At 47.9% G+C, this 26,887-nt stretch overlaps 1 protein-coding gene across 1 annotated transcript; it reads right to left on the bottom strand.

Annotated features, from left to right (window-relative positions):
- Positions 1-171: 171 nt before the first annotated feature.
- cmip (c-Maf inducing protein) lies at positions 172-26,533 on the bottom strand. Its single transcript, XM_062389367.1, has 21 exons — positions 25,658-26,533; positions 14,318-14,443; positions 12,974-13,024; positions 12,269-12,430; positions 11,818-11,859; positions 11,436-11,498; positions 10,976-11,056; positions 10,692-10,795; positions 10,474-10,578; positions 8,462-8,893; positions 7,681-7,746; positions 6,260-6,286; positions 6,124-6,172; positions 5,778-5,885; positions 5,569-5,685; positions 5,337-5,477; positions 4,813-4,860; positions 4,553-4,699; positions 4,356-4,461; positions 4,202-4,272; positions 172-4,026 (listed from the first exon to the last, which is right to left on the bottom strand). Exons 1-21 carry the CDS (start codon positions 26,006-26,008, stop codon positions 3,973-3,975), a joined length of 2,451 nt encoding a protein of 816 aa, XP_062245351.1. The 5' UTR covers positions 26,009-26,533; the 3' UTR covers positions 172-3,972.
- Positions 26,534-26,887: the final 354 nt, after the last annotated feature.

Consider the following 26,887-nt stretch of genomic DNA (forward strand, 5'->3'; position numbering starts at 1 on the left):
TATTTTATTAAGACATCCAAATATTGTTAATTAAGGCATATTGATATCATTTATTTTACTTAATCAAAAGTTTAGGAAGAAATAAAGATATTGTTTATTAAAGCATAAAAATATTATTAAATTATATTTTTTACAATTATATGGAATAAAATCACACAAGTCACACACAGCTGAAACAAATTCACAGACAATTTATTTTTGATTGAAATTATTTAACATCATAGTTTTCATTTCTCCTGTTGAAGATCTTTTGTAGTTTTATTACAACAGCCACAGAGCAGCAGCAGCGGCAATAATAAGAATCATAGTAATAATAATAATAACCCGGCAGGAGAAGCAGATCCATATGGAGAAAGACTGAGGAAGAGAAACAAGAGGGGGGGGGGGGGTCTCCTTTTCCAGCTGCCAAAAAAACCTTTTACTACAAGGAATCATGGGAAATACAGTTTTTCAGTCTGTGCCACATCGGACCCGGTTTCTTCCAGAACAACTGTTAAGACTTGAGCACGACGTGGATCCGGTTACAGTTTGAAATCAAAACGCTTCAGAGAGAAAAGGCAGAAAGCAGGATGAGCTCCACAGGAAGCGGAGACGTGACAGAACAGAGGAGGTGCTTCTACAGGAATAAGAACACAAACCAGCTCTAAACCATTATAACATGCTGGTCCCCAGTGGAAGCTGAGCAGGGGACGACCTCGGGGACGGGGTCGACTCCGAGCTGCCACCGTGTCTGAAGGAACACTCGGACATTTTGGGAAACTTTAATGTTGGTTCCTCCCTCAGTTTGCAGCCAATTAGCAATCAGTGAATATCTAGCACATGAAACCGTCCAATCAGGATGTGTTATACGTGATAGAACTTCCTGGAGCTAAATGAAGCTCAAGGTTCCGACGGCTGAGGCTTCATGACGCGACGTCTTCTCAACCAACTCCAGCTGTTTCCCAAAATGTTGAATGGTTCCCTGAAAAGCTTCAGACTTTAAAAACATCAGGTAGAAAACAGGACTGATTGAAAGCTCCACTGAACTGTCACCTTCCCCGTGTTGTACAACAACTTTATTTAAAAAAGACAATGGCCATTCAGCGGGTTACACTCTGATATGATTATCTGGCAGGATTCAAACTTCTTGCATTTTATTAATACGAAAATGCTCAAGCTCAATTCTGAAATCTCAGCGAGAGGCAGCTTCAGTCAAAAAGTACCAGTATTGGTATTGGCTTCTTAGAAAATCAATATCGATCAAACCTCGACTTCCTGGAGCCTCGTGGGCAGATCCTGGCAACGACCAATCAGAAAACAGTTTGATGGCGTCTCTCCATTTCAGTCCTGAACCTCAGTGAGATAGTGATCAGACCCTTTATTATAGTTCAAACCTTTTATAAAACAAAATGACAAAAATAAAAATACCAGATGATGCAACATGTACATGCAAAATAAAAACTAAACAACAAAAACACGAATGTTTGATTAAAGTCATCGAATCAAAGACGTCAGAAACTTAAAAGATATTATGCATTGAAAACAGATTTTTTTTTTAGATTACAGTGCACTTTGTGTGAAAATAACCGAAACAACAACAACACACATGAAGATGAAGGCAACAGCAGCCTGCCGACGGAGGAGGCCGAGAAACACGGAGACGGGATCGAGGATTCAAACCTGGTTCACCCGGGAGGAGGAGACGACTATATACACTGGTATATACATCATACAGGATATGAAGAGAGGTCCAGAGGCTCGACCCAAACATGGCCGCACACAGACCAAACAGGAAACTGTCATGGCACTCAATAAATAGGAAACAAAGCATGTCATCATCGTGGACGGCTTCCTGTCCTCAACCAACGTCTGGAGCGTCTGCAGGGCGACACGAATAAATTAAATGGATGGACGCGGTCAGAGCGAATGAGAGAAGACGACACAGAGGGGGAGGAGCCTGTGACGCAGGTTCAGTGACCACAACATCACAGGAATGTGTTTGACCGAAAGTTTCCATCTTTCTTTCTCCATCTTTGTGCCTGATTGTGACAGAACATGTAAAATCATTCAGTTTCTTCCTCTGATGAGAATTATTGATGCAAACCGATTAAAAGAGTCACCGGTCGAACACGGGGTCGAATCCCTTCAGCAGAACAAATTAAAACAGGTCGACAGAAGATAAGACGACCACTAGGGGCGCTGTGGCGACCTCAGCAGGGCGGGGCGGGGGGTCTGTAAATAAAGATGGACGACATGAGCGCTCCCTTAAAATGAAGTCAAAACACTTTGATCGCCCCCTGGTGGCAGGCTGCCGTATAGGTCACAAAGCCAAAGGATGCAAATTAGCTGCTAGCTAACTCTGGTGCGATCGCTTTTAATCGTACAAATAACAAAACAACGTCTCCTCCCTGTTAGCAGACGGGACATCACCTACACAAAGGTCAAAATACATATATAATAAATGAAGATGGTTCTTCACTCTGAAGTATCTGATACGTTTGGATTTAATTAATTTGAATATAAAAAAATGCGCTGAGATGTCATGTGACAGCTGAGTCTGACTCCTGATTAGTGGGCGGGACCTCGATGGCAGCGTTGGTGTTTTGGCTTCATTTCTGGATAGAGGGAGGGAGCGGAGACGCGTCATCCATCCTGGTTCACAGTCTACGATCTCTCCACGACAGGTTCCGCTCAGACCGGTCAGAACTAAAACAGCGCTCACGCTGGCCGGATGAAGCAAGTGCACAAAACACAAATCTAAACCGGATGAAGACGTTTGGCAAGTGTCCTTTCTTCTTTTCAAAAAACCGTCTGTACAAAAGAGAAAGAAAAGCAGAGGATATGAAAATATACAACTCTCAGCTGGTGATGGGCCCGTGTTCGAGTCCGACGCACACGTCGGCGGTACCACCGACGAGCAGAGAGATCCGCGTACGAGCGCCCTCCCTCGCTCCTCGTGTCACATGATGCAAAACAACCGGGCGTGTGCTCTGAGACGAACCCAGGAGAGACAGAGTGAAGGAGGTGTGAAAGACACAACTCATCAGGCAGTCCCAGACCACCCAGCTACTGCTACAGCTACGGTCCTATTAAATAGCAACGGGGGATCGTCAGTATTTACACTGAAAACTAGGAAACATCTCTGTTTCACTTTCCTCCAGAGACGTGTCTGAAATGTCAGCGCTGGGGTTTGTCTTCATGTTTATATAGAAACACACAATATATGAAAGCACAGATGTCTGGAAAAATATGTTCATTCAAGTTGATAAAAACTTTTTTTTTCTGTTTTTTTTTCCTTATCGTGTGAATGTGTTGTGTTCGAGGAAGAGGCACAGTCCTGCAACTCGTCTTTTCTGGGAGGTAGCACCTTGTTTCCCCAATGAGCGACTTGAAGAAGCTGGAATCGGATTTGAAGAGCTGAAGCCGACGAGTAGAAGAGCGAGGACTGAGGCGTCTGCTCGGGGGGGCTACAGCACGCCGGGGGTGGGATGGGAGACCAACTGGAATGCGTCCTGCTGTATCCAGCCTTCACACATGGGGGCAGGAGAGAGAGTGGAAGGCTGATGGCGGCGGGGCGGATTGAGGGTTTGGGTAAAGGCAGAGAGAGAGAGGGGGGTCTCAGGACACCGGGGGCTGGCTCGTCCTCTGATCACTTGGAACCAGGTCCTCAGGACGCTGGGGACAGACGGGGAGCGATGAGGTCCAGAAGGACTTTCACTCAGAAAACAAAAAGCAAGGCAGTTCCTTCCCAGTGATGGCGTCGCTACAGGGGGGGGGGGGGGGGGGGCGCGATGGCGTCCCAAGCTGATGAAGACTCCTCCTCAGGAGTCTTCATCAGCGGCGTGTCTGCTCACATCACATGATCCTCACACTGCGGTGATGGCTGGCGATGACGTCGTCGCACAAAGTGTCATGTTATGTTTCTGAGCGTGTGTGTGTGTGTGTGTGTGTTTGTGTGTGTGTGTGTGTGTGTGTTTGTGTGAGCGTGGCTGATCACCAGGCCTCGGTGTACCGAACATCAACGTCTTTCAAGTTGGGCAGTTTGGCCTGAAGACACAGAAACACAAACACAAACTGCATCAACACAAAGAAGCAAAAGATCCAAACTGGGATTTCTCTTCGTTACCGACTGAAGATCAACACTAAGCTAATTCTATAAACTCTTATTGTCTTGAATGTAAACTACTGAGATAATTCTGTTGGTTCTCAGGTTGTGTTTTACCTTGAGGTCCTCGTATGTGTCGGCTGTGAGTTTGGTGCTGTTCATGTTCAGGCTGCACAGACTCTTCATGGCTGAAACACAAACACTCACAGTTACTGAATGTCAGCTGCTTTAAGAGGAGCACAGAAAGCAGCTTCACTGAGTGTCTCCTTACAGCTGAGAGCCAGCAGACCGGCATCAGTGACCGGAGTCTCACACAGGTTCAGCACCTGGAGACAGGCCAGATGCTCGGACAACAACCTCAACCCTGCGTCCCCGAACTGAGGGAGGGGGAAGAAGAACAAGGTCATTGTGCGTCTGTGGGATCACGGGTCATTAGTGTTGTTGTGTTGTGTGTGTGTGTGTCTGTACCTGTGTGGACCAGAGGTTGAGCTGTTTGAGTGAAGGCAGCTTGATGAGCTGCTCGGCACAGGCACTGGTGACGTTGGTGAAGGCCAAACTCAGGTTCTCCAAATTCCCGAAGGAACCTGAACTCAACAGACGAGCCAGGTCGGCGTCCTGTGGTGCGTGAAAACAAACAGTCAGCGTTGTCGTTGTGTCTCGGACGCAGTGTCTGATAAGTGAGGAGGTTAAAGGTCGAGTTGTGTGAGGCGGCGAGGGCCTGGTCTCACCGTGGACTTGGACGGCAGCGTCAGGCGGGTGGGGCCTCCTTTCCTTTGCTGAGGAGAAGACACACAAAGAGTCTGAGCTGAAGGCCTCGCAGGAATAAAGTGCGACAGTAGGTGGCGCAGGTGAGCAGCTGCAGACAGGCTGAACCCAGGAAGTGACACGAGAGCTCGCACAAATAAAACACCCCCCCCATTTTTAGTGATTAAATAATTCAAACATGAATCTATCACTGCGAGACGGGATGAGGACAGAAAATTAATTTCCTTACATTCATGGTATACTTAAGTTATACTGAGGTTAAGTTAAGGTGAGGGTTAGTTCAGGTTAAGGGTTACAGTTAAGATTAGGTGAAGGTTAAGGTAAGGGTTAGGAGGGGTTTTAGTTAAGATATGAGTGAGTGAGATTTAATGAAGGTTTGATTGGGTTCAAGTTAAAGTAAGGATTAAAACGTCTGACATGACTGTGTGTGTGTGTGTGTTCACATGTGTGTGTGTGTGTGTTCACATGTGTGTGTGTGTGTAGTTACCAGCTCCTTCAGCTCTCTCTGGCGGTCACAGAGCTGCTCGTACATGCGGAGGCCGACCTGCGTGCTCTCCAGGGTGGAGATGATCTGCAGCTGTGTGTCTTTGTTGTCGATGATGTTGTACTCCAGCATCAGACACAGGATCTGAACACACACACACACACACACACTTTGTTAAGGGACGTGACAACAGAACCCTGGAGGACGTCAAACAGAAAGCCAGACGTGGACGGACCTCCACCATGGTCTGGTTTCCTCTCAGGGCCAGCAGCATGCAGGGGCCCAGCTTGTTCTCAGCCAGAGACAAGAGGAACTTCTTGGTCTTGTAGCAGGAGCCCATCAAGATATGAACCTGACGGACCAATCACAAGCAGACGCTCGTTAGATGATGGCTCAGGTTGACAGAGTGTGTGTGTGTGTGTGTGTGTGTGTCCCTGCACTCACCATACTGGCAAACAGCTCCCCATCGTCATCGCAGGCCACGCCTCCTGGACTGTAGAGCTGGAACCAGCCGTCTTTCCCCGAGCGCACACTCAGCAGACAGGAGTGAACCTGGAACACACACGAGTCAGATACAGAAGTAAAGAATCAGCCCATCGTGACGTCAGCTGCTGATCTGAAGCTTCGGCTTGACATGAGCACAGCACCCACATGAGCCACGCCCCCCAACACATCCGGTGCTTTATGGTCTGTTTGAGTCTAAATGATAATTTACTAAATGAACATCAGCTGAAGAAGACTTGAAACTAGGGACTGAGAGTAACACACACTAACACACACACACACTCACCTCCTGCCTCGGGTCCTCTGCAAACCTCTGAATGACGTGTTTAAGTTCCCTGTTAAAACACAGACACACAAACGTCAGGTTGTTTTCAAACCTGGAGAAAGTCTGAAGAGCAATTTGTGACGTCTGAGATACTTACTTTGTGAATTTGGCGTGAGCGAGGGCCCTGAGAGAGAGAGAGAGAGAGAGAGAGAGAGAGAGAGAGAGAGAGAGAGAGAGAGAGAGAGAGAGAGAGAGAGAGAGAGAGAGAGAGAGAGAGAGAGAGAGAGAGAGAGAGAGAGAGAGAGAGAGAGAGACAGAGAGAGAGACAGAGAGAGAAGACAAAGAAAGAGAGAGAGGACAAAGAGACGAGAGATATTAGAGCCTGGAACATTCAATGCAGAGAAACATAATCATAGAAAACATGTTTCAGTGGAAACAGTCGCTCGGAGCTCGTTACGACATTTCAAACACAAACATGACAAGTGCACATGAACTGGTTGTGGCTTCAGATGTTTAATGGTCCCAGTAGTGTTAGAGGTTAATCAAATGATTAGTCTTCAATGAACTCTTCACTAGTTTTTATATCAACTTGTTCCAACACTTCATGGAGTTTATGTGTTTGAGAAAAACTAATAAATCAGAGTGGAAGCTGCGTGTGTAGTTCCTCATTCTGTACATGTTATAAACACACACACAGGTGATACATATATTTATATATTTACATGTACTTTGTGAACTACGCTCATTCAATGTCAGATCTTTTAATCAGGTTCTTTCAAATCAAATATAGAAACATTTAATATATTGAAGAAATAGCTTGAAATTTAAGAAATTCTTGATTTGTCTCGTCAGGAGTAACTTTAGTTACTTTAGTTACTTTAGTTTGTTTATGAGTTAAGAGGGGTATATAAAAACTCTGACATGTGGAACCTTCGTCTTTTCTCAGTTCTGTTTTTGTTCAGAGAGTTTTAATTCAGAGTTCCTCTCGTGTGTGCGTGAAGTCGAACAAATGAGAAGTCCTCGGGGCCCGCGTGTCGCGACTCGTCCTCAGCGGATGTTGGGACTGTTGTTGCTCTTCCTAATGACGCCCGGAGCCATCGACCAGGCAACACTTGCGCAGGTGAGCATCAGGTTAACCCCCCCCGCGTCGCTCCGGTCGGAGCTAATGAAGCTCTGGATTGGCCAGACGCTCACAAATAGGACCCGGGGCTGCTTACAGCCAATTACAGGGAGTTCTCTGGGGACAGGGGAGCCGCGGTGAGGTGCCCCACCTACGTCAGCCGTCCGCCCCACCAGGACCCAGCTAGAAACATGTTCATGTCCCCGGAGACGGGGAAGAGACAGACGGCACAGGGGTGCACGGGGAGGACAACTGAAAAACTACAAAACATCACTGCTGCTTGTGAAGAGCAGAGCGACTCCGTGACACTAACACACCGTCAACAGAGACATTCAGAGACTGACGAGGACGAGGAGTCCTTCATCACTAAGACGTCCCCTGGACCTTTTACATTGAAAGATATTCTCAATGCCCCCAAAGCAAACCGATATAAAACCGAGGTGTGAAGGAGCACTCACTCTTTGGGGAAGGGGATGGGCTGCAGCAGACTGGCCAGAGCCGGTCTCCAGTCGTCGTAGTCTGACCTGAGGGACACAGAGACACAAAGAGTCATTGTGAGGACGGACAGACGAGAGGGCGGAGCCTGGACATCACAGAAAGACAAGAGGAGCAGCTGCAACGTGATCGGAGCCGAGGTGACGCAAACCTGCAGCGGCGTCGCCTTACTGTCGAGTAACACAAGATACAAAACACAGACACTATCGCTTTTTAGAGCGTCCTGACATACACACAGACACACAAACACACTAACAACTTATATGACACACTAAAGGATAGAAACTGAAAAAACATAATGTTTCCTTTAAACTGCAAAGATAAATATCTTCCATTTGAACGTCTCAGTTAACTCAGACTTCAGAGTCGTGGATTTTAATAATGTGTGTTTACGGATGTTTTAACGGTACAGTGACGTTCTGCAGGATCAACGCAGGTAGAAGTTTGACAGACGGACCAATCAGAGGAAACAGACTTTGGATGAAAATCAGTTTTCAATTTTTTTTTTTTGTGTGTTTAAACTCGACGTTGCTGCATCAGAAAAATAATCAAATCCTAAAATCTTGAGTTATCACAATTTGTCGAGTGAATCATTGAATCTAATCTTCTCTTTTGAAAACACACTCTCTTCTGTAACTTCAGGCTAATGTTTCACTTTCCTTCTTTACGACAATCTGTAGAAAAACGTTTTATCCAAAGGTGAGATGTGTGTGAAGCCTCAACGCTCAGTGGGTGTGAACTCACAGCATCTTGAGGATGAGGGCGAAGCAGCCCAGCACCCGGTCGGCCTGCGCCGGCAGCTGGATGGACAGAGTGTTGACGGCCGGGCTGACCAGCAGGCAGTCGATGAGGTTGGGCTCGCTGTCGCCCCCCGATGGCCCCCCCTTCCGCCTGGCGTTGGTCGAGTTGTTGTTCCGCTCCAGCTCCACCAGGATCTCGCTGGAGTTGACGACGGAGGGGGGAGGGGAGAGGGGCAGGGTGGGTGTCGGGGAGGTGATGGAGGGGGTGGGGGGAGGCGGCTGAGGAGGACTGGGGTTGGTGGAGAGGGGGAGGATGGTGGCGGGAGGCGGTATGGCGGGCTCGGGGCGCAGCAGGCGAAGCGGCATCGGAGGCTTTCGGTCGTTCTGCTGCTGGCAGCCGTTCCTGATCTCCTTCAGGCTGGGGGAGTTGTCCCGGCTGCAGGAGGACACGGGGACACGGGGACACGAGGACACGGGATTGGACCAAAATCAACTCAATGTGTCAAAGTACGACAGTTACGACAATTTCACCGTGACAGGAAAACCAAAAATAACAAAGAGCAGTCGAATGACAAAGTGGAAAGAAAAGAGGCCCCCCCCCCCCCCCCCTCTGAGGCGGTTCCTCTGTGAGCCGGAGTTCTGGAAAAATTAGCTCAGAAGAAGTTCTCCCCTCTGGAGAGAAAGTGACGCTAATGAGTGAAGATCGTGTTTTTCAAGCTGCAGTCAACAGAAAGTCCCCGCGGAGCAAATCATGAACTTTTAAATAGGAACCGGTGAAGTGAGGTCACAACGACTTCATCTCTGAAGAGCAACACAACGAGGCTCACAGTAATAACAATACAGATTTAGACTGATCCACCAAGTGACTGTAGTTCAGAAAGAAACTAGTTAAAAAGGGTTTTTCATTTACAAAGTGTCTAATTATTCAGATAAGAAGTCAAAACTTTTAAATTGGATTGATTTTGTGTCTCCTTCAAACCCAAGGATTCATTTATTCAAAAGGTTTTTTAAACACAGAAACATCAGGAATCATGAATATTAGAAACATCTCCTCGGTCTTTAGAGAATGAATTTTCTTTTTGTATTTCACAGTCAGTGCATCGCTTCTTCTTTTCTGATGGAACATAGTAAATTAGTTTACGGCTGTAAATGACATAATCTGATCTGACAGGACAGAAATGATCTGATTTCCCGGCAGCGTCTGCAAATTGCTGTTTGCACTGTTTCTTCGTATTAGAGCGACATGATGTGGGAAATTACTGATCATGTGTTTGTCTAATCAATGAAAAACAGAGAATGGACGAAGGCAAACAAGAGACAGAGGACAACAGCTGATTAAACACGTATCACACAGAGCGGAGCAAGGTTAGAAACCCACAGCAGCTTCACATGTTCTCAGCGTGTGTGACCACACGTGTTCAGGTCTTTATGGAGAACAGAGATTCTCTCACCTCTGGTTCTTAAACTGATTAAAGGACAAACTGGATAAATCAAAGCAAATATCAGCAGCATGAAAGATAAGATGATAAGAACCACCTTAATCTTGATCCATGTCCCCTCTGCTAACATGGAGGAGGTCTTCACTGTATATATGACCTACTGTGCATCCAGCCACCGGGGGGAAGCAAGGTCATGTCCTCGATGTATATTCAGTAAATAATAATAATAATAAATACTCTTTAGATACAACTCATAATCACACAGCGTTGTCACGATTCATTCACTCACTTTTTGGGCATTTAAGGGTTCAGTGTTTTGCTTAAGGACACGTCAGCATGTGGACTGGAGGAGCCAGGAATCGAACCACCGACCCTCTGGTCAGTGGATCGCCTCCTGAGCAACAGTCGCCCATAAAAAACCTTTTACTCAAATTTCACTCCAGCTTTTTGTCCAAGGTGTGAGAGAACGTTTGTGTCTGTGTGAGTGTGTGTCAGTGTGTTTGTGTGTCTGAGTGAGTGTGTGTGTGTGTGTTTGTGTGAGAGTGAGTGAGTGAGTGTGTGTGTGTGTGAGACTGACCTGTTGATGAACTCCTCATAACAGGAATAGATGGCGGCGAGGCACACAGCCACCAGGTTTGGCAGAACACGTGGGTGAGGGCACTGCCCCGTTGGCCCGTGCATGCTACAACACACAAACAGACACACACACTGAAGGTTATGGACACTGTTTGTGTGTAGAAGCGTCTTGTGGCTCGTGGATGTGAAGCGTGAGCGACCACGCTGGCGGTTTCTCACCTGTGGACGAACTTCTTGACGACCTCCATCCCAGCGTTCAGCTCGTTGAGAGCCAGGATGTACTCCTGAGTGAAGAGACGCAGGCGAGGGCACTTCCCAAAGTCCTGCCCACAAACAAAACAACAGGGTCAAAGATAAACAACAACAACTTGGATTGTTTCCCCCTGAGAAAACCCTGATTGGTCTGGTCCCCCTGTCCTGCGCTCTGATTGGCTGTAGTCGGAGGAGCCTCTCAGATCACTTATTTATTATTTATTTATTAAAAACCCTGTGGTGGTTCTCACCATGTTGTGTTTGAGGATCCTCTGGACCACCGGGGTGAACACCTCGATCACCACCATGGAGCGCGGCCGCTCCCGACAGTGCTGCAACACAGAGGAGACACGTCAACGAGAGGAACCTTCACAGAACCTCCACCCTCACACCACCAGAGGAACCTTCACAGAACCTCCTCCCCTCACACCACCAGAGGAACCTTCACAGAACCTCCACCCTCACACCACCAGAGGAACCTTCACAGAACCTCCACCCTCACACCACCAGAGGAACCTTCACAGAACCTCCACCCTCACACCACCAGAGGAACCTTCACAGAACCTCCACCCTCACACCACCAGAGGAACCTTCACAGAACCTCCACCCTCACACCACCAGAGGAACCTTCACAGAACCTCCACCCTCACACGACCAGAGGAACCTTCACAGAACCTCCACCCTCACACGACCAGAGGAGCATGATCTCACCTTACAGAAGAACTCGCACAGATCAGGAGGTGGATGGTTGTTTTCCAGAAGAGGAGCGATGGCCTGAACACACACACAAACACACACACACAGACACACACACACAGATGAATATCTCTAGCTCTATCTAGCCAGGCAGGAAGCCGTCACTGCAGATCTTTTAAAAACAGGTGAACTACACTTCACAGCTTCTGATTCTGTCAAACGAGCATCGACCGCCACAGACCAGGTAAATAAACACACAAGAGGAACCAGGAGAACCTAAACGTTGTTGTTAGTTTGAAGATCTGAGCAGCTCGACTCTCGGACTCCAGAGAGTTAATCATTAACTTCCTCCTGGCATCAGATATCGATTTATTGAAACAGTGAACTTCACACTCACCACGATGATGTTCTCATGATCCTGAGGGCTGAGGTTAGAGTTCTGTGGAGGAGGAAGAAGAGCCACTTTTCAATTTGTTCAGTTTTAGTTTCATATTTTACTAAAACATCGAACATTCACTGATTTGAGAGATTTTCTGATCGGGCCAACAGGTTCAGATGTCAGGGAGGAAAACATGGATATATTGGCCGATATGTAATATTATTATTTCATAGTTGTTTTTATTGTGTTATTTATATGACACTGTGCGACTCCACACTTCCTCTGGATTTAATCCAAGTTCAGGACTGATGTAAATATGATAATTCAATTTCCACGGCGGAAGATTTTCTTATTATTGTGACAATTAGAAAATAAAATGAAGACAATTAGGATTAGATTCAGATTGATGCCCTTTCTAATATCAGCCTTTAGTGTGTGTGTGTGTGTGTCTCTGTGTGCGTCTGTGTACCTCAGCCAGAAGCGTGGAGATGATGTGCAGCGGAGCCTGGTGGATGGACTCGTCCTGCAGCGGTGAGGTCAGAGCCATGTCCACCAGCGCCCGGATCTCCTTCAGCACCACGTCCCAGCGGCTCGGGTTGTTCAGGACCTTCCGGTACTTGTAGATCTTTTTCTGCAGGAGACACAGAGGTGAGGAACATCCGGAGGAACCGGCTCTAACCGGCACTCTTAAGAGAAACCGGCACTCTGGGAATCGAACCTGTGGCTCTTCTCCTCTTTATTCAACACGATGCCGTGAAACCACACGAACAGGAAGAGTAAAGTGCAAAGTCCCATCGTGACACACAACTCTTCTTATGAGCGCTGACAACTTTCATTGTTGCTCAAGAAACACTGTTGACTGTTTTCCACAGGAAGTCAGTGAGAGCTTTGTTCAGCAGCTCAGAGTCTGTTTGTGTTACATGTTCAAACAACCAAATGTGATCCGACGTAATGTGAGTTGTGTTTGTGTATTTGTAAATGTTGTGCATTTGTTAATGTCTATGTGTTTTATTGAATAAACAACAAATCTAAAATAAGTCTGATAATAAGGAGCAGTAAAGCTAGAATACAGTTACACTGTGTTTGTGTGTGTGTGTGTGTGTGTGTGATGAAATGCTTTTATGGAGCTGATGAAACAGTTACATTAATAGTTAAAGACAAAGTGTAACCTTACCTTCCACTGCAGGGAGTGAAACCACTGGTCTCTTAAGTAGCTGTTTGCAGCCTGTGGCACACACGCACACACACACACACACACAAACAGACAAAAAAACATTTGTCAAATGTGATCTCACATAAGTTAAAATACATTTTACTTCCTGAAAGAGACATAACGACATGTTAATCCACTAATCCAGCAGATGAACAGACACACATGAATCGGTGTGAAATGACTCATCGTTCACCTCCACCTCACTACATGCGTCTTCTAGACAGAGAACCTCAACGTGAGCTCATCAGAGAGAGAACCAGGAGAAACTGCACCGCTACACACGTCACTGTGGCAGAAAATCTAGAATGGACGAGTTCTGTGATCCCTGCAAACCAACAGACCCTGGTTCAGTTTGATCCAGACCTCCTCTTCTGCTCTGAGGAACCGTTCACACCTGATGTTTAGGTTCAGACTGAACCGAAGAGTCTGAAGCTCTGAACCAATCAAGGTGTGAAAGTGTCCTCAGGTAGAAAGGGAGTTAGAGCTTCAGACACCAAGCTCTTCTCCGTCAGACGCTGATCCCGGGTCAGATCAGACTTTCTACCAGGGTCTCAAACGATCCTCTGTGATGAGCTGTGGGTGATGGAGCACACGTCGCTCACATGTTCCAGGAGTTTTGGAAGAATTTCCTGAACTGGCAACAATAACTAGCGACCGGCTGCTGGAGTCCAAACCAGGATGATGTTCAGATGAGGATTTCATTTTTTTCACGATATTAATCCCTAAACCTCAGACATCTTCTGTTCTCTGTTCCACTTCAATCATCTTCTAATTTTCTCTGTTCTTTCCATCGCTGGAGAGCAGCAGCAGGTTCTCCTCTCGAGCTCTGACTGACGGGGGCTCGTGGGAATGAAGCTTTTCCTTCTCGGCACAAACTGAACCTGCAGGCGGCTGTGCAGAGATCCTGCTAACCCAACGACCCACAACACCCTGAATGGGCTGGGAATCAGAGGTAAGTGGGCTGGAGGACTCAGGACCAGCTGTGAAGGTCAAGGTGAGGTTATGTCCCCAGGAGTTCAGAGCAGTTCACTGGTTCAGGATCTGGTTCTGTCCTAAACCGGCTCAGTTAACTGGTCTGTGCGCTGCCCTGTCCTCAGACATCTGTTTACACACGTGTGAATGTGAGGATTTGTCAACAGACTCACAATCACTCACCAACGCAAACCAATCATCTGAGCCTGAATGGAAACAGTTCAGAAAATGTTCAGGTAGAAGCAGATTGTATTTAAACTCCTGTTATTCCAGACCCGTCCGAGAAGGTTCATGCAAACACACATTAGTGTGACGGCCGGTGAGTTGTGTTACCTGCAGCAGGACGGTGCCTCCGGGGAAGCTGAGCTGGACGCAGTACTTTGGAGCGTTGTCCCACGAGAGCAGCTGCAGGTCCTCGATGGAGCTGTAGGACAGGGACGTCTCCATGTAACCGGTGGGCTGAGGGAGAGGAGAGAGAGTCAGTCTCACAGGCACAGTACACACACTGTGTGTTTAAACAGGGCCCCGGGATAAAAAGCCATTTATTTTTACTGGCAGTCGGCCGGACGGACAAAAAGAAATATCACCAGGGCCGGTCTGCCCTGAGTCAACACACGGCCAAACAAACCGGCTGCTGCTGGAGCACACGACACGTCCCTATCAGCTGTGGTGACATTTGATATTGTTCCAAGTGAACAGTCACTGAACGCTGAGACAAAGTGGAAAATCAATTTGGAAAAGGCCATTAATCACACAATTACACAAAACATCACCTAGAGAGACATTGTTCCTGTGGCTGTGAGTCAACACACACACACACACGCACACACACACACACACACACACATACAGGGATCACAGCCCTCACCATTGTGAGCGCTGGGCTCACAGATGCAACAGTAACAGGCCACAACCTGTTTGCTCGTCTCTGAGCGATTACAGAAACGCTGACAAATTACCACAAGTTTCCGGAGTCAGGAACAGAAGAGTCTTTAGAGAGAGAAACGGGGGGGGGGCAGAAAGAGGGAAAGAATATAAACAGATAAAAATAACGAAGCCGAGCGAAAGCCACAAGGAAACCGAGTTTGTATATATTCCAACCCCGAGAGGAGTTGACGAGAGCTGTTCGATGCCACAGTGTCTATAATAAGACGCGTGTGTGTCACAACAGCAGAAAATGGCAGTGAAATGAATCAGCGGTTGATTTTCCCAGTAATCAGCGTCACTGGCTGACCTGGTATCAGTCACTGCTGCTGAGAAGCTCGCTCTGCACACGTCAGCATCCGCTTCACTTTTGGTTTTCATTTAGAAAAAACTCACTCTGACTCCAGCTGATGGTTTTTGTTTTGCAAAAGGAAGAAAGTGTCCGAGCGCCGGTGTGAAGGAGGCGGAGCTCGGCCTGGATGTGGCCGCCACCGCACCAGTGTGGTGACACAGCTCCAACACAACCTTCTGACACATGTTCACAGGTTCTCACAGGAAATATGGGTTTCTGTGATTCTCCACTTCCAGGTTAGATTCAGGCTTCATCCACACAGCTGCACTTTAGTTTGAAAATGCCAAACGGGGGGGGGGGGGACTGAGGTTCGTTAAGGCTCTACAGACGGGGAAACATTCAGAGGAATCATAATAATAATTCATAATGAAGAAATTAAGTAACGCCTGAACTTGTTTATACAAATGTACACAAACAGCATCTCTATAACACTGGTTATAACGAGGGACCAGGTGATAGTCAGGGTCAAACGCACACAGGCCTCCACACACGGTTCTGGTATCACTCCACTGCCTCCAGACAGATAAACACACGGCTCCTCTCAACACAAACACACAACTACTGTCATATGGACTCAGCGGCGGCGTGCAGACAGGTGCCTCTCTCTCTCTGCCCCCCCGCCCCTTGAAGAACCAACAGGCTATTCCTTTATTCACACCCCCCTCCGTGGCTGATCGAGCGAGCTGGCTTTTCTGTCTCACTCCCTCCTCGTTCTCACTCACACACACACACACACACACACACACACACACACACACACACACACACACACACACACACACACACACACACACACACACACACACACACACACACACACACACACACACACACACACACACACACACACACACACACACACACACACACACACACACACACACACACACACACACACACACACACACACACACGAGTTGTGAAACTGCATGTACTGTATTTTCATTATGGACACCATCCAGGGCAAATATTGGTTCTGGGCGAGATGTCTAATTTCCTTGGTAGAGTAACATGAACCCCGTCTCTGTTCATCTGTCTGTCTGTGTCTCTGTCAGTGTCTCTGTCCATCTGTTCCTCTGTCAGTGTCTCTGTTCATCTGTCTGTCTGTCTGTCTGTCTGTGTCTCTGTCTGTCTGTCTGTCTGTCTGTCTCTCTGTCTCTCTGTCCATCTGTCTGTCAGTGTCTCTGTCCATCTGTCTGTGTGTCTCTGTCTGTGTCTCTGTCCATCTGTCTGTCTGTTCCTCTGTCTGTGTCTCTGTCGGTCTGTCTGTCTGTGTCTCTGTCGGTCTGTCTGTCCATCTGTCTGTGTGTCTCTGTCTGTGTCTCTGTCCATCTGTCTGTCTGTTCCTCTGTCTGTGTCTCTGTCCATCTGTCTGTCTGTGTCTCTGTCGGTCTGTCTGTCCATCTGTCTGTTCCTCTGTCTCTGTCCATTCATCTGTTTTTCCTTTCATGAACTCGTGTTTTGCTGGATTTGAACGCCCGCAGCACGACGACGAAGGGGGGGGGGGTCTGGCGCTCAGGACGGAGACGGACGTGTCTTTGGACGGGTGGAGACAAACAGAGGGACGTTCAATGTTCTGATAACCAGCCGAGGGTTACCATAGATACTCCATCCTGCATAAGAGCGTACAGTGATTGTCTCCCTCCACCTTAATCTCTCTCTCTCTCTCTCTCTCTCTCTCTCTCTCTCTCTCTCTCTCTCTCTCTCTCTCTCTCTCTCTCTCTCTCTCTCTCTCTCTCTCTCTCTCTCTCTCTCTCTCTCTCTCTCTCTCTCTCTCTCTCTCTCTCTCTCTCTCTCTCTCTCTCTCTCTCTCTCTCTCTCTCTCTCTCTCTCTCTCTCTCTCTCTCTCTCTCTCTCTCTCTCTCTCTCTCTCTCTCTCTCTCTCTCCTTCCTCTGTCTGTTCTGCTCACTGCTGCGTTGCCATAGGAACAACAGGATGAACATGTACGTTGTGTTTCATTTTTTTGTTCTTGTGGTTTGTTTCCAGGGAGAAGAAGACAAGAGCGCAACGGAGAGAAGAAGAAGAAGACAAGAGCAACGACGGAGAGAGGAAGAAGAAGAAGAAGACAAGAGCAACATCGGAGAGAGGAAGAAGAAGAAGACAAGTGCAACATCGGAGAGAGGAAGAAGAAGAAGAAGACAAGAGCAACAACGGAGAGAGGAAGAAGAAGAAGAAGACAAGTGCAACATCGGAGAGAGGAAGAAGAAGAAGACAAGTGCAACATCGGAGAGAGGAAGAAGAAGAAGAAGACAAGTGCAACATCGGAGAGAGGAAGAAGAAGAAGAAGACAAGAGCAACATCGGAGAGAGGAAGAAGAAGAAGACAAGTGCAACATCGGAGAGAGGAAGAAGAAGAAGAAGACAAGAGCGCAACGGAGAGAGGAGGAAGAAGAAGAAGACAAGAGCACCGACGGAAAGAAGAAGAAGAAGAAGAAGAAACAGAGAGTAAACATGACCTCTGCAGAGTTGTCTTCACATCAATGCGTCTCTGTTATTGAGATTCTAGGGAACAGAGGACAGACGTATTGTCTCCGTGTTGTGGGACTCGAACCATCTCCTGTAGTTCAGAGACGCACAATAAGAAAAGCAGCAGAAGGTTCTCGACCCTAAAGTTTCAACAATATGTCGATGACAATGAAACATACATGATTTAATTCATATGTACACACACAGGGTTGTTCTTTAGTGGACTAGTTATTTCCTCATGGCCTAATAATCACAACAAGGTGAATTCTGGGTAATCTGGAACATTTCTTTGCAGTTTTGACTTGTGTAACTAATGTGCATGATGAAAAGTGACATTTGCAACAACATTCAAACCCCTGATATGGAAGCACTGTGGACACACGGACATTTAACTCGAGGCTCCTCTCCTTCAACTCTCAGGTGTGACTTTGTGGTGACACGTGTTAACGCTGAGTCACGCCCACAACGCCATCGGCTCCTGATACGTTGTGTTCACCAAGCTGCAGGAGGAGAAACACACACCGACCGGCATCAGGTGGTCGCTCCCGCTGCAGCCATCAGTGCGCTGGAAAGGTCAAGCAGCCATTTTAAAAGGTCAGCGTGCTGCGAGCGAGAGGTGATGGACAGTTCAACTGTTTACGTGAAGGTTTGAAGGCACCTGGGGGGGGCGGCCGACAGCCAGAGGTTCTACTCTTCCAGGTGGTCGGCCCCATGCAACACGATATCTCAACCTCGAGGGAAGTTACTTCAGATTTTATAAAAACGTTCACCTGGACTCAAGGAACTATGTGTACTTTGGGGGTCAAAGGTCAAGGTCTCGTTAACCCCTTGTGAAGGTTTACATTAACACACACACATTCACACAGTGCAGCTCTTTCTTTATGAGGAGGGACTATTTGGGGTTCAGTGTGTTGCAGAAGGACTTGGAAGGATTGGAATCGAACTGCCGACCATCTGGTTAGAGGACGACCGCTCTGACCCCTGAGACTCCTCGCATCCTCCCAATCTCATGAGAAGTTAAGTTAAGTTGTTTCATCGTTTTGGAAAACTACAACTTCCAAGTCACTCTCTCAAACTCTGAATGTGACAAATGAATTAAAGCCGAGACACTGAACGTTGAATCAGGTTCAGATTCACATTGAAAGAAGGCGTGGTCACGAGGACGTCTTCCTGTTCCTGTCATCGGACACATCATCGTTTCACATCCTGTGTTCTCTCGGTTTCATATTTACAACAAACCACACACGACACCAGTTCACCAGCCGCGGGGATGCGAACCCTCATTGTGACGGAGCGATCTCACCAGGACAGGAACGAGGCGTGTCCTGCGCTCGGGGACAAACTGGTGTGACGTCAGAAGCTGCTCTACTTCTCCAAACGTTAGGGAACAAGGAAACCGCGGAGGACGAGAACCCGGCGCTGACCTGAAGCCAGCCGAGGATCCATGAGTCAGTGCAGCTCCAACTCAGATTCAGAAAGAAAGTAGAACCCATGCAGAAAGAACTGTGATATTGATCTGCTCCACATGTCAATAACATGACTGTGCACGTGGACAGTTTCATATTCAGTTTCCTGATCTCCGTGTGTTTCTGCCAGGACACGTTGGCTCTCATCTCTTCTCCCTGAGCCGTTCACTCTCATTCCGAAGCAGCAGTGGGAGAATATAAATAAAACTGCTCGTAATGGAAAAATAGTTTTTCTGGACTTTCTGTGACGTCTTGTCGTCCACAACTGTGATCACTGCTCCGGGTGGAAACAACCGTTTGTATTAAAGCTCTGGCTCCAGTTGGAATTCAGCCTCCTACTTGGTTCTTTCTCCTTCTGAGTTCAAGTCTTTGTAAGTGAAAGACTCAAACCTGCACAGATTCAGCTCCATGAATAAGAAGATTGGAAACTTAAACTTATAATTTATCCCCAAGTTAAAACAGCCGAGAATAAGTCTCCAACGAGTTGAATGCAAAGAGGATTATGGGAGAATAAGTTGTAAGAAAGGTGTGAAGGCTCAAGTTTTACAGTGTGAGTGTGTGTGTGTGTGTGTGTGTGTGTGTGTGTGTGTGTGTGTCTGTGGAGCACACAACTTTCTCTTCCCTTTATTTTGGATTGAAACAAAACCACCCATTGGTTTTTCAGTAGCTTCCTCTTTTAAATCAGCTGATCTGGATTTATACTTCACATACTCAGTCAAACAAAAACCTCATATTTCACCTGAACCAGTTCACAATCCCGGACCCGGACCTGGACCAGCAGCTCAGAAAGGTTATTAGTCTCATTAGGGCCGAGATTTAGTCCTGTGAGGTCAACTGGTGCTGACAAGGTGTTCATACTGGAAAAGGTCCTAAAGTCATATATATATATATATATATATATATATATATATATATATATATACATTTGTTGGTTTCCTGTTTGAACCAGTGCATACCAAAAAGGGCTTTTGTAAGAATATGAAGCATGTTGTGATCAGCAGGTTCTTTCTTCCACAACCCAGACCCAATCAAATCATTCTGTACAGTCCAGGTTTAAAGATGGTAGAGATCATGGTCAGAAGACATGTGTCTCTAGTCTGTGGATGCAGATGTGTGGACTTTCTGTCCTGATGTCAATGGGGAGCTCGTTGGTGACCAGAGCCTGGACCAGAACCTGGACCAGAACCTGGACCAGAACCTGCGTCGCCTTCTGCTGGAGAAGGGGACGTTTCCTCCTGATGTGGTGCGGTAGATCTACAGTAGTGGGTCATGTTGGCAGTGAGGCAGAGTGGACAGGTTCCTGGAGGACTGGGGTGAACCACGGTCCAGTTTGATCCAGACCTCCTCTTCTGGTCTAACCTTTGGTGCGTTGGTCAGAGGAACCATTCACACCTGATCTTTAGGTTCAGACTGAACTGAAAAGTCTGATCATCTGAACCCGACAAGCTCAAACTTATCAGTTAACCAACAACCAATGATTTGAAATCTCATTAATTTTGTGTCCAACCTTCAAAACGACTTTGACATTTCTTTGCTCATTAGACAAAAGATCTTCACTGACAGGAACCTGGACCCAGATGATCCCAGGAAGCAACAAACCAAAGAGAATAAAGAGTTGTTTCTCAGAAGCAGCTTCCTACGTTATCATTTGACTTTTCAGACCTCCCCCGTGAGCCGGAGACACCGGAGCCGCCCTGATTGATTCCTAACGAGCTCCCGCCTCCCGCCTCCCGTCTCACTGCCGCTAACAATCCGCTCGCTGCAACCAGACGCTTCTCATCTCAGGCCTTTAGTGAGCGAGACGCAGGAAGTGCTTCAGCTGCACCGGAGCCCCTCAGACCAAACTGTGATGTAGGTTAGGTTCCTGACTACAGGCCTGACAGAGGAGGGACCAGAGAAAGTCACGACAACAAACACAAACACACACACACACACGCACGAGATGGTGCATCAGAACGTTCCTCGAGGTTCATGTGAGTTCTGTTAGTCAAACTCATGAAACCCTTGGCAGCCGTGCTCGCTCTCACAAAGCTCTTTTCTCCAGCAGTCATGTGGCTTGGCGTGGGGACACTGGGGACACTGGGGACACTGGGGACACTGGGGACGCAGTCAACGCTCTTCGCCTCCTGGTGGGAAGTGAAGTCTCTTCTGTGCGAGAGCCGAGCGAAGGCATGGGCATTGTTCTCCTGCCCACAAGCCACTCAACAACGAGGCCACTCAGGAAATGCACATTCATGCTTGAACACAAAACCCTCTTCCTCATATTTCAGCCTCTACAGGCTGAAGATAAGCGACATCGTGGACCGACACGTGATCTCTGGGCTGGTGTCACACAAACACACAATGAGCGTCTGGATGGAAAACAAAAGGAACCAGCAGAAGCTTCAGAGTTTCTCCCGCTGACGTCTCCGTTTCCTGCCGTAAATTCAAAGCAGACTAAAGTTCCCTGAAGGACGGCTCCTGATCCACGACCCACTTTCTCTAGCACGTCGACTAAATGTGGGCGCTGAAGGAATTCAGCTGCTGGTGGATCTCTGAGGCTTTCCACAGGATGATGCACCAGACGTGTGCAGAGGTTAGAACGACTCAGGAAGCTCAGAATCTGGTGAGAAACGCCTCTGGTCTGTTAACGTGGTCGACCACAGAACCCATGAAGCGACAGGTTCACACTGAATATCAGGAAAAAGTTCTCTCATCAAACAAATGATCCGTTTCATCTTTTGCATTTAAATTAACCTTATTTTAGAAACAACAGTTTTTAAACGGCCACAAGTCGATTTAAAATCTCCGGCCAAAGTTTGTAAAAAGCAAACTCTGCATTTTCAGTGTTTGACAGAAGAAAACTGTGTCGTTAAAGTTCAGGGTCAGGCTCAGAGAACAGGAACATGTGGTTTCAGAGAGGAAACGAGATCAATGAAGGGACAGAAATAAATATCTTCATTAAATATGAATGTGCTACACTCCTGATGTCTGATAAATCCCCATCGTGACAGGATACTGAGGAGCAACACGTTGTAGGTCGATGGTTGTTGGGTCGGAGAATTCCAGTTTATAATAATAGCAGCTACAAAACTCTATGAAAGAGACGTTTCTTATAAACCTCGACCTCCTGCACACGACAAATATTACAGCAGGTCGGCCACGAAGAAAACATTCAGCGTTTCCCACAGAGTGATAATAAATAAACAATAATTCAAACCCTGTTGTGTCGACCACCTGAATCAGTCACTATGTGCAGCATCTCAGTCTGAAGGTGAGGACGTTGTGTTGATGAGTGTCTGGATCAGTTCAGGTGAATTATCTGAACTTCATAAACCTCATGAATCCACTACACCACTCCTCTCCTCCTGAGGGATCACACGGGGGGGGGGGGGGCATCCAGACCCTGAACAGGCCAAACCTGCTGTGGATAATTTCCACTAAACAAATGAGGTCTTGTGCCTGAAAAATAAGTTTGACTCAGACAAATCCAGCAGGTGTCTGCGGAGCGTCATGAACACAACGCAGACGGTGGCTCCTGTGTGAGGAGACTCAGGAACCTCCCCCCCCCCCACTGAGACGGGATCCTGGCCGAGCCGGCGGCTGCTGGCCGAGGTTCAAAGTGTGTCTCTCACCAAATCCACCATCAATACAGAGTCCCTGAGGCTTCATCACAACATCTATGAGCCGCGATCAGAGCAACACCAGATTCCACCGAACATTAAAACTAGTCCCTGGAAATGAGGTCAAAGTGTGAATCTGTTAAACTCACACAGACACACAGTGTACTGCCTCAAGTGTTCGCACAAACTCTACTATCAATCACACAATAACACACGTGTAAAACGAAGGAGCCGAGGAACTGTCTGTTCAGCATTAAAATCTAAATTGTATGAGAAAGATGGTCTCCACGTTTAGTCTGATAGCAAACGATTAGAGTCCATCACAGGTTTCACATTAATACTAAAGAACCAAACACTCGTTAAGGTCTTAAATTCAATCAGGCTCAGATTCCTAAAGGCCGAGCGTCCACCAGCCTGAGGAATGTTCACAACAGATCCTCATCATCTTTTTCATACCCTTAAATCACATTTATATAATTGTTATTTCTCAGTGTAAAAATAGGGAAGTTAACGACGTTATAATAACAGCATATGTAGATTTATCCCCCCCGGAGGAAATACAATGAAATTACAAGCGATGAAGAATGAATATGAATTTACAAGCCAAAGGAAGTAAAAGTTTATGAGACCATCGCTCAGTAAACTTCCACCGAGGCTCAACGGCCCCTTTAAACTCACTTGGACTGCTCCAGATTACACAACCTCACAGATATCAGGAGAGGTTCCTTCCATCAGGATCCTTGAATTACTCCCTTTGGAAATCATTCTATCTCACAATGTTAAAGAAAGAGTTGGAGAAGATCCTGGATCCAACATGAGTTCTCCTCTCAGCCGTAACTCTTCCTTCCACCAGGTTTATGTTCACGTCTGTTCAGCTGCTCTTGTGTAATCCTGCTCGAGCAGTAAAATGTGGTTTAACTGTTATTTGGTCAGCAGGAGGAAGATACCATGATTAACTGCATCACTTCACCTCATCCTGTTTCATAACTGATTCATGATCACATCCTTCATATCTCCAGCTGCTGTGAGCCCTGCACTGAACTCTGGAGAATCTCCTGAAGCTTTCCAAGGAGGCGAGCTGTTCTCCGGAGGTTCTCCAGAGGTTCTCCTGCCGGCCTCCTGGGCAGGACTCGGGATAATGTCTGAAGCTTTTCTCCAGAGAAGGTGAATGTGTGAATACAAACGAGCCGCCGGTGTAGAGGTAAACAACAACTCTGATCGTTCCTCAGCAGAATGTATACGTCATGTCCCGCCTCCTGCTGCTCTACAGGCTCCGCCTCCTGCTGCTCTACAGGCTCCGCCCCTTGCCTGGATGTTCCCACATGTTCCTCTTGGTGTGAACGAGTCGGAATCGACAACCTGCTGCTGCTTCACAAACACTAACTGAGTTCATGTCATCAAACCTTGAAAAAAAGATTCAGTTTACTGCAGTTTTCTGCCTTTTTTAGACAATTTCAAATCTCACCAATGTCCTTAGAACAAACTGTGCACACGTTTGTGTGCTGTTGTGCGTCTGTGATCTCAACACAACAACAAGCTGAGCACGGAGACATTACGAGATGAATCAGGTGTAAACCAGCAGAGAACTGAGCTCAGGCGGTTTGACCCTTCACTACATCACACGGCTCCAAGCAGCTGGCCTGTGATAGGCCGGCCTCCAAACAGCCTCCCACCAGGTGTGTTGATAAAACACCGGGGCTTCGCTTTGTGGGAAATGTCAGAAGTGTTGATGATAACAGAAGAGGAAATAAAGGCTTTTATGATTTCACTATCATTCTGTGAGTTACTAACCACCACAGACGTGTTTCCTGTTGTGGTCGAGAACTCGCTGGTGCAAGTAAGGTGCAGGAAATAATGATGGTCTGTTAAAGCTGCTACGCGTAAGAGGATTCTGTCCTGGAGAACTCGCAGAGAGGTTCAAACAAGTCACTTCCTGTCTCTGGCCCCCCCCCCCTCTCACCTGAAGAATGAGGATCATCTGTTGTGAAGGAGTCTGAGCAGAGAACCTGCTGCTGTTTTGTTCTGCTCTCCAGACCTTAGTGTTGTTTCATCATCAGTGTTTTGGTGATTTTTAAATTTGGCCGAATTCATTTGATATTTCCATCTTGTTTACAAAGTGTTGTCGAGCAGTTTGTCGCTGTCGTAAAACGCGGTGACAACTCCAACACCATGTGACACGTCGACATAATGAGACTAAAGTCAGACAACTGACTTAATGTGGTTATTAATTCTGAGTATTAATCTGGTACAGTTAGAAGATGCTGTTTCCACCGCAGCGTCCCTCTCATCACTGAGCTCCATGTAAACACAGGTCACATGACCCTGGACCAGCAGAGGAAACGTCCTCACACCCAATCTGAACTGGACCCACATGAGAAGGACTGAGGCAGATCTCCATCCTTCTCCACCTTCCTGTTGGATAACAGGCACCAGGTGGTGCTGGGGGATGGAGGCTGGACACAGGTTCAGATCCCACTCACAAGACAAAACCACCCACAGCGTCAAACAGCGACCCAGCAGACACACGCGCTCCAGGGGCCAGGGGCCTCTCTCCAAGGGACCCTGTGCGTCCTCTGCGCCCCGGGGACCGGAGCAGGAGGCGGCCGGGCACAGGGAGATGAGTTGCACAAGGAGGAGCAGGAGGAGGTTGTGGGGGGGGGGGGGGAAGCCGACACTATCAGGGCCGTGAGAGCGCTGACACGCGGCCTTCTTGTAAACTGCGTCAACAAGAGACCGTGCGTAATCTCGGTGCCAGTCTGCTGCGTCCAGACAAGAAAAGACAAACACTGAGGCTGCCTGAGGAATGTGCGCACACACACACACACACACACACACAGAGAGAGACACACACACTGGGACTCACCGTGGCCGAGGTCAGGCCGCTGTCTGTGAGCGTGAGGTGATGCGGCTCCCACCTCCGCAGGAACTTGGAGGTGAGGATCTTGCTGAGGAAGGTGCGCGGGTGCTTGACCACGCACACCTGGATGTCGCCCTCGTGCAGCAGCTTGTATCGCATCCCGCTGCTGCTGCAGTGGAGCAGGCTCCTCTTGCCCGGCCCCGCGCCCGGCTTGGTGTTGTTGTTGCCCTCCGACATCTCCCCCAGCAGCGGCTTGTTCTCCTCGCACTGATAGAACTGGTTGTTGTGCAGCTCGTTTCCTCCTCCACCTCCTCCTCCAACACCTCCTCCTCCTCCTCCTCCGCTGTTGAAATCCATGGTTCGGTTAAATCCGACAGTTTATTGTCTCCAAATGTTCGCGTCACGGAGCGGAGGGCCGAGGCGTCGCGCCGCGTCCACAATCCGACATGAATCTAAAACAGGAGAAAAGGCTCGAGCTGTGGAGGGGGGGGGGGGGGGGGGGCTACCTAAAAAAAACACACGACCTCCGCGGGGAAACGCCACCGAGCTCCGGGCTATGACAGCAGGTCCAGCCGGGGGAAGCGCTTCTCGCTGGAATCCACCATTTTCCAGCCCGCACAATGAGCCATGAAGCGTCTCCACGGCGCCTCGCCTCCCCCACCGGCCGCTCAGCGCGTCAGGGCCTCGGCTTCTCCTGCGCGTCCGCCCCGGTGCCGAGCGGGATCCTCCAGAGCGCGCGACGCAGGGGAACCGGTGTCACTCGGTGGGTCTGTCCGGCGGCGGCGGCTCCGGGCGGCTCCGCGGGTCTAGGGTCGTTACAGGCTCCCGGGCTCGGGTCGCTTCTACTCCGCCGTCGCTCCGTCTCGCTGTAGCTCAGCCAAGTCTCCGCGGCAGCGCGCAGCCCGATTGGTCCCCGCTCGTGCATGTGATACCGGACTGACGTCAATGGGGAGGCGAGCGGATGAGCCGTGCGTCTTTGTGCCTGTCTGCCCCCCCCCGTCTCATTTCAACACACACAACATACTACACACATGTAAACACACCAACTGTGTGGATATGGTCAGGACAATGACACGAGGGTTTAGAACATATGTTGAAGACACACACACACACGTTTGTACTTCTATTTTTGTGAGGACACACATTGCCATTCCTCTAACTAAACCTGATTCTGACCCTAAAGAATAATACTTATAATAATGATAAACTTTATTAATGTAAAAGTCTTAGCCCTCA

Source organism: Platichthys flesus, chromosome 6, assembly GCF_949316205.1.
Source record: "Platichthys flesus chromosome 6, fPlaFle2.1, whole genome shotgun sequence".
Taxonomy (NCBI): domain Eukaryota; kingdom Metazoa; phylum Chordata; class Actinopteri; order Pleuronectiformes; family Pleuronectidae; genus Platichthys; species Platichthys flesus.

Bases quoted from the DNA above. Each gene is read 5' to 3' on its own strand.
- cmip (XM_062389367.1), bottom strand. From the start codon at position 26,008: ATGGATTTCAACAGCGGAGGAGGAGGAGGAGGAGGTGTTGGAGGAGGA. The intron at 7,747-8,461 runs GTGAGTTCACAC...TGTGTCCCTCAG, and splicing joins GCCCTCATCCTCAAGATGCT to GTCAGACTACGACGACTGGA. The intron at 6,287-7,680 runs GTGAGTGCTCCT...TCTCTCTCTCAG, and splicing joins CCCATCCCCTTCCCCAAAGA to GGCCCTCGCTCACGCCAAAT.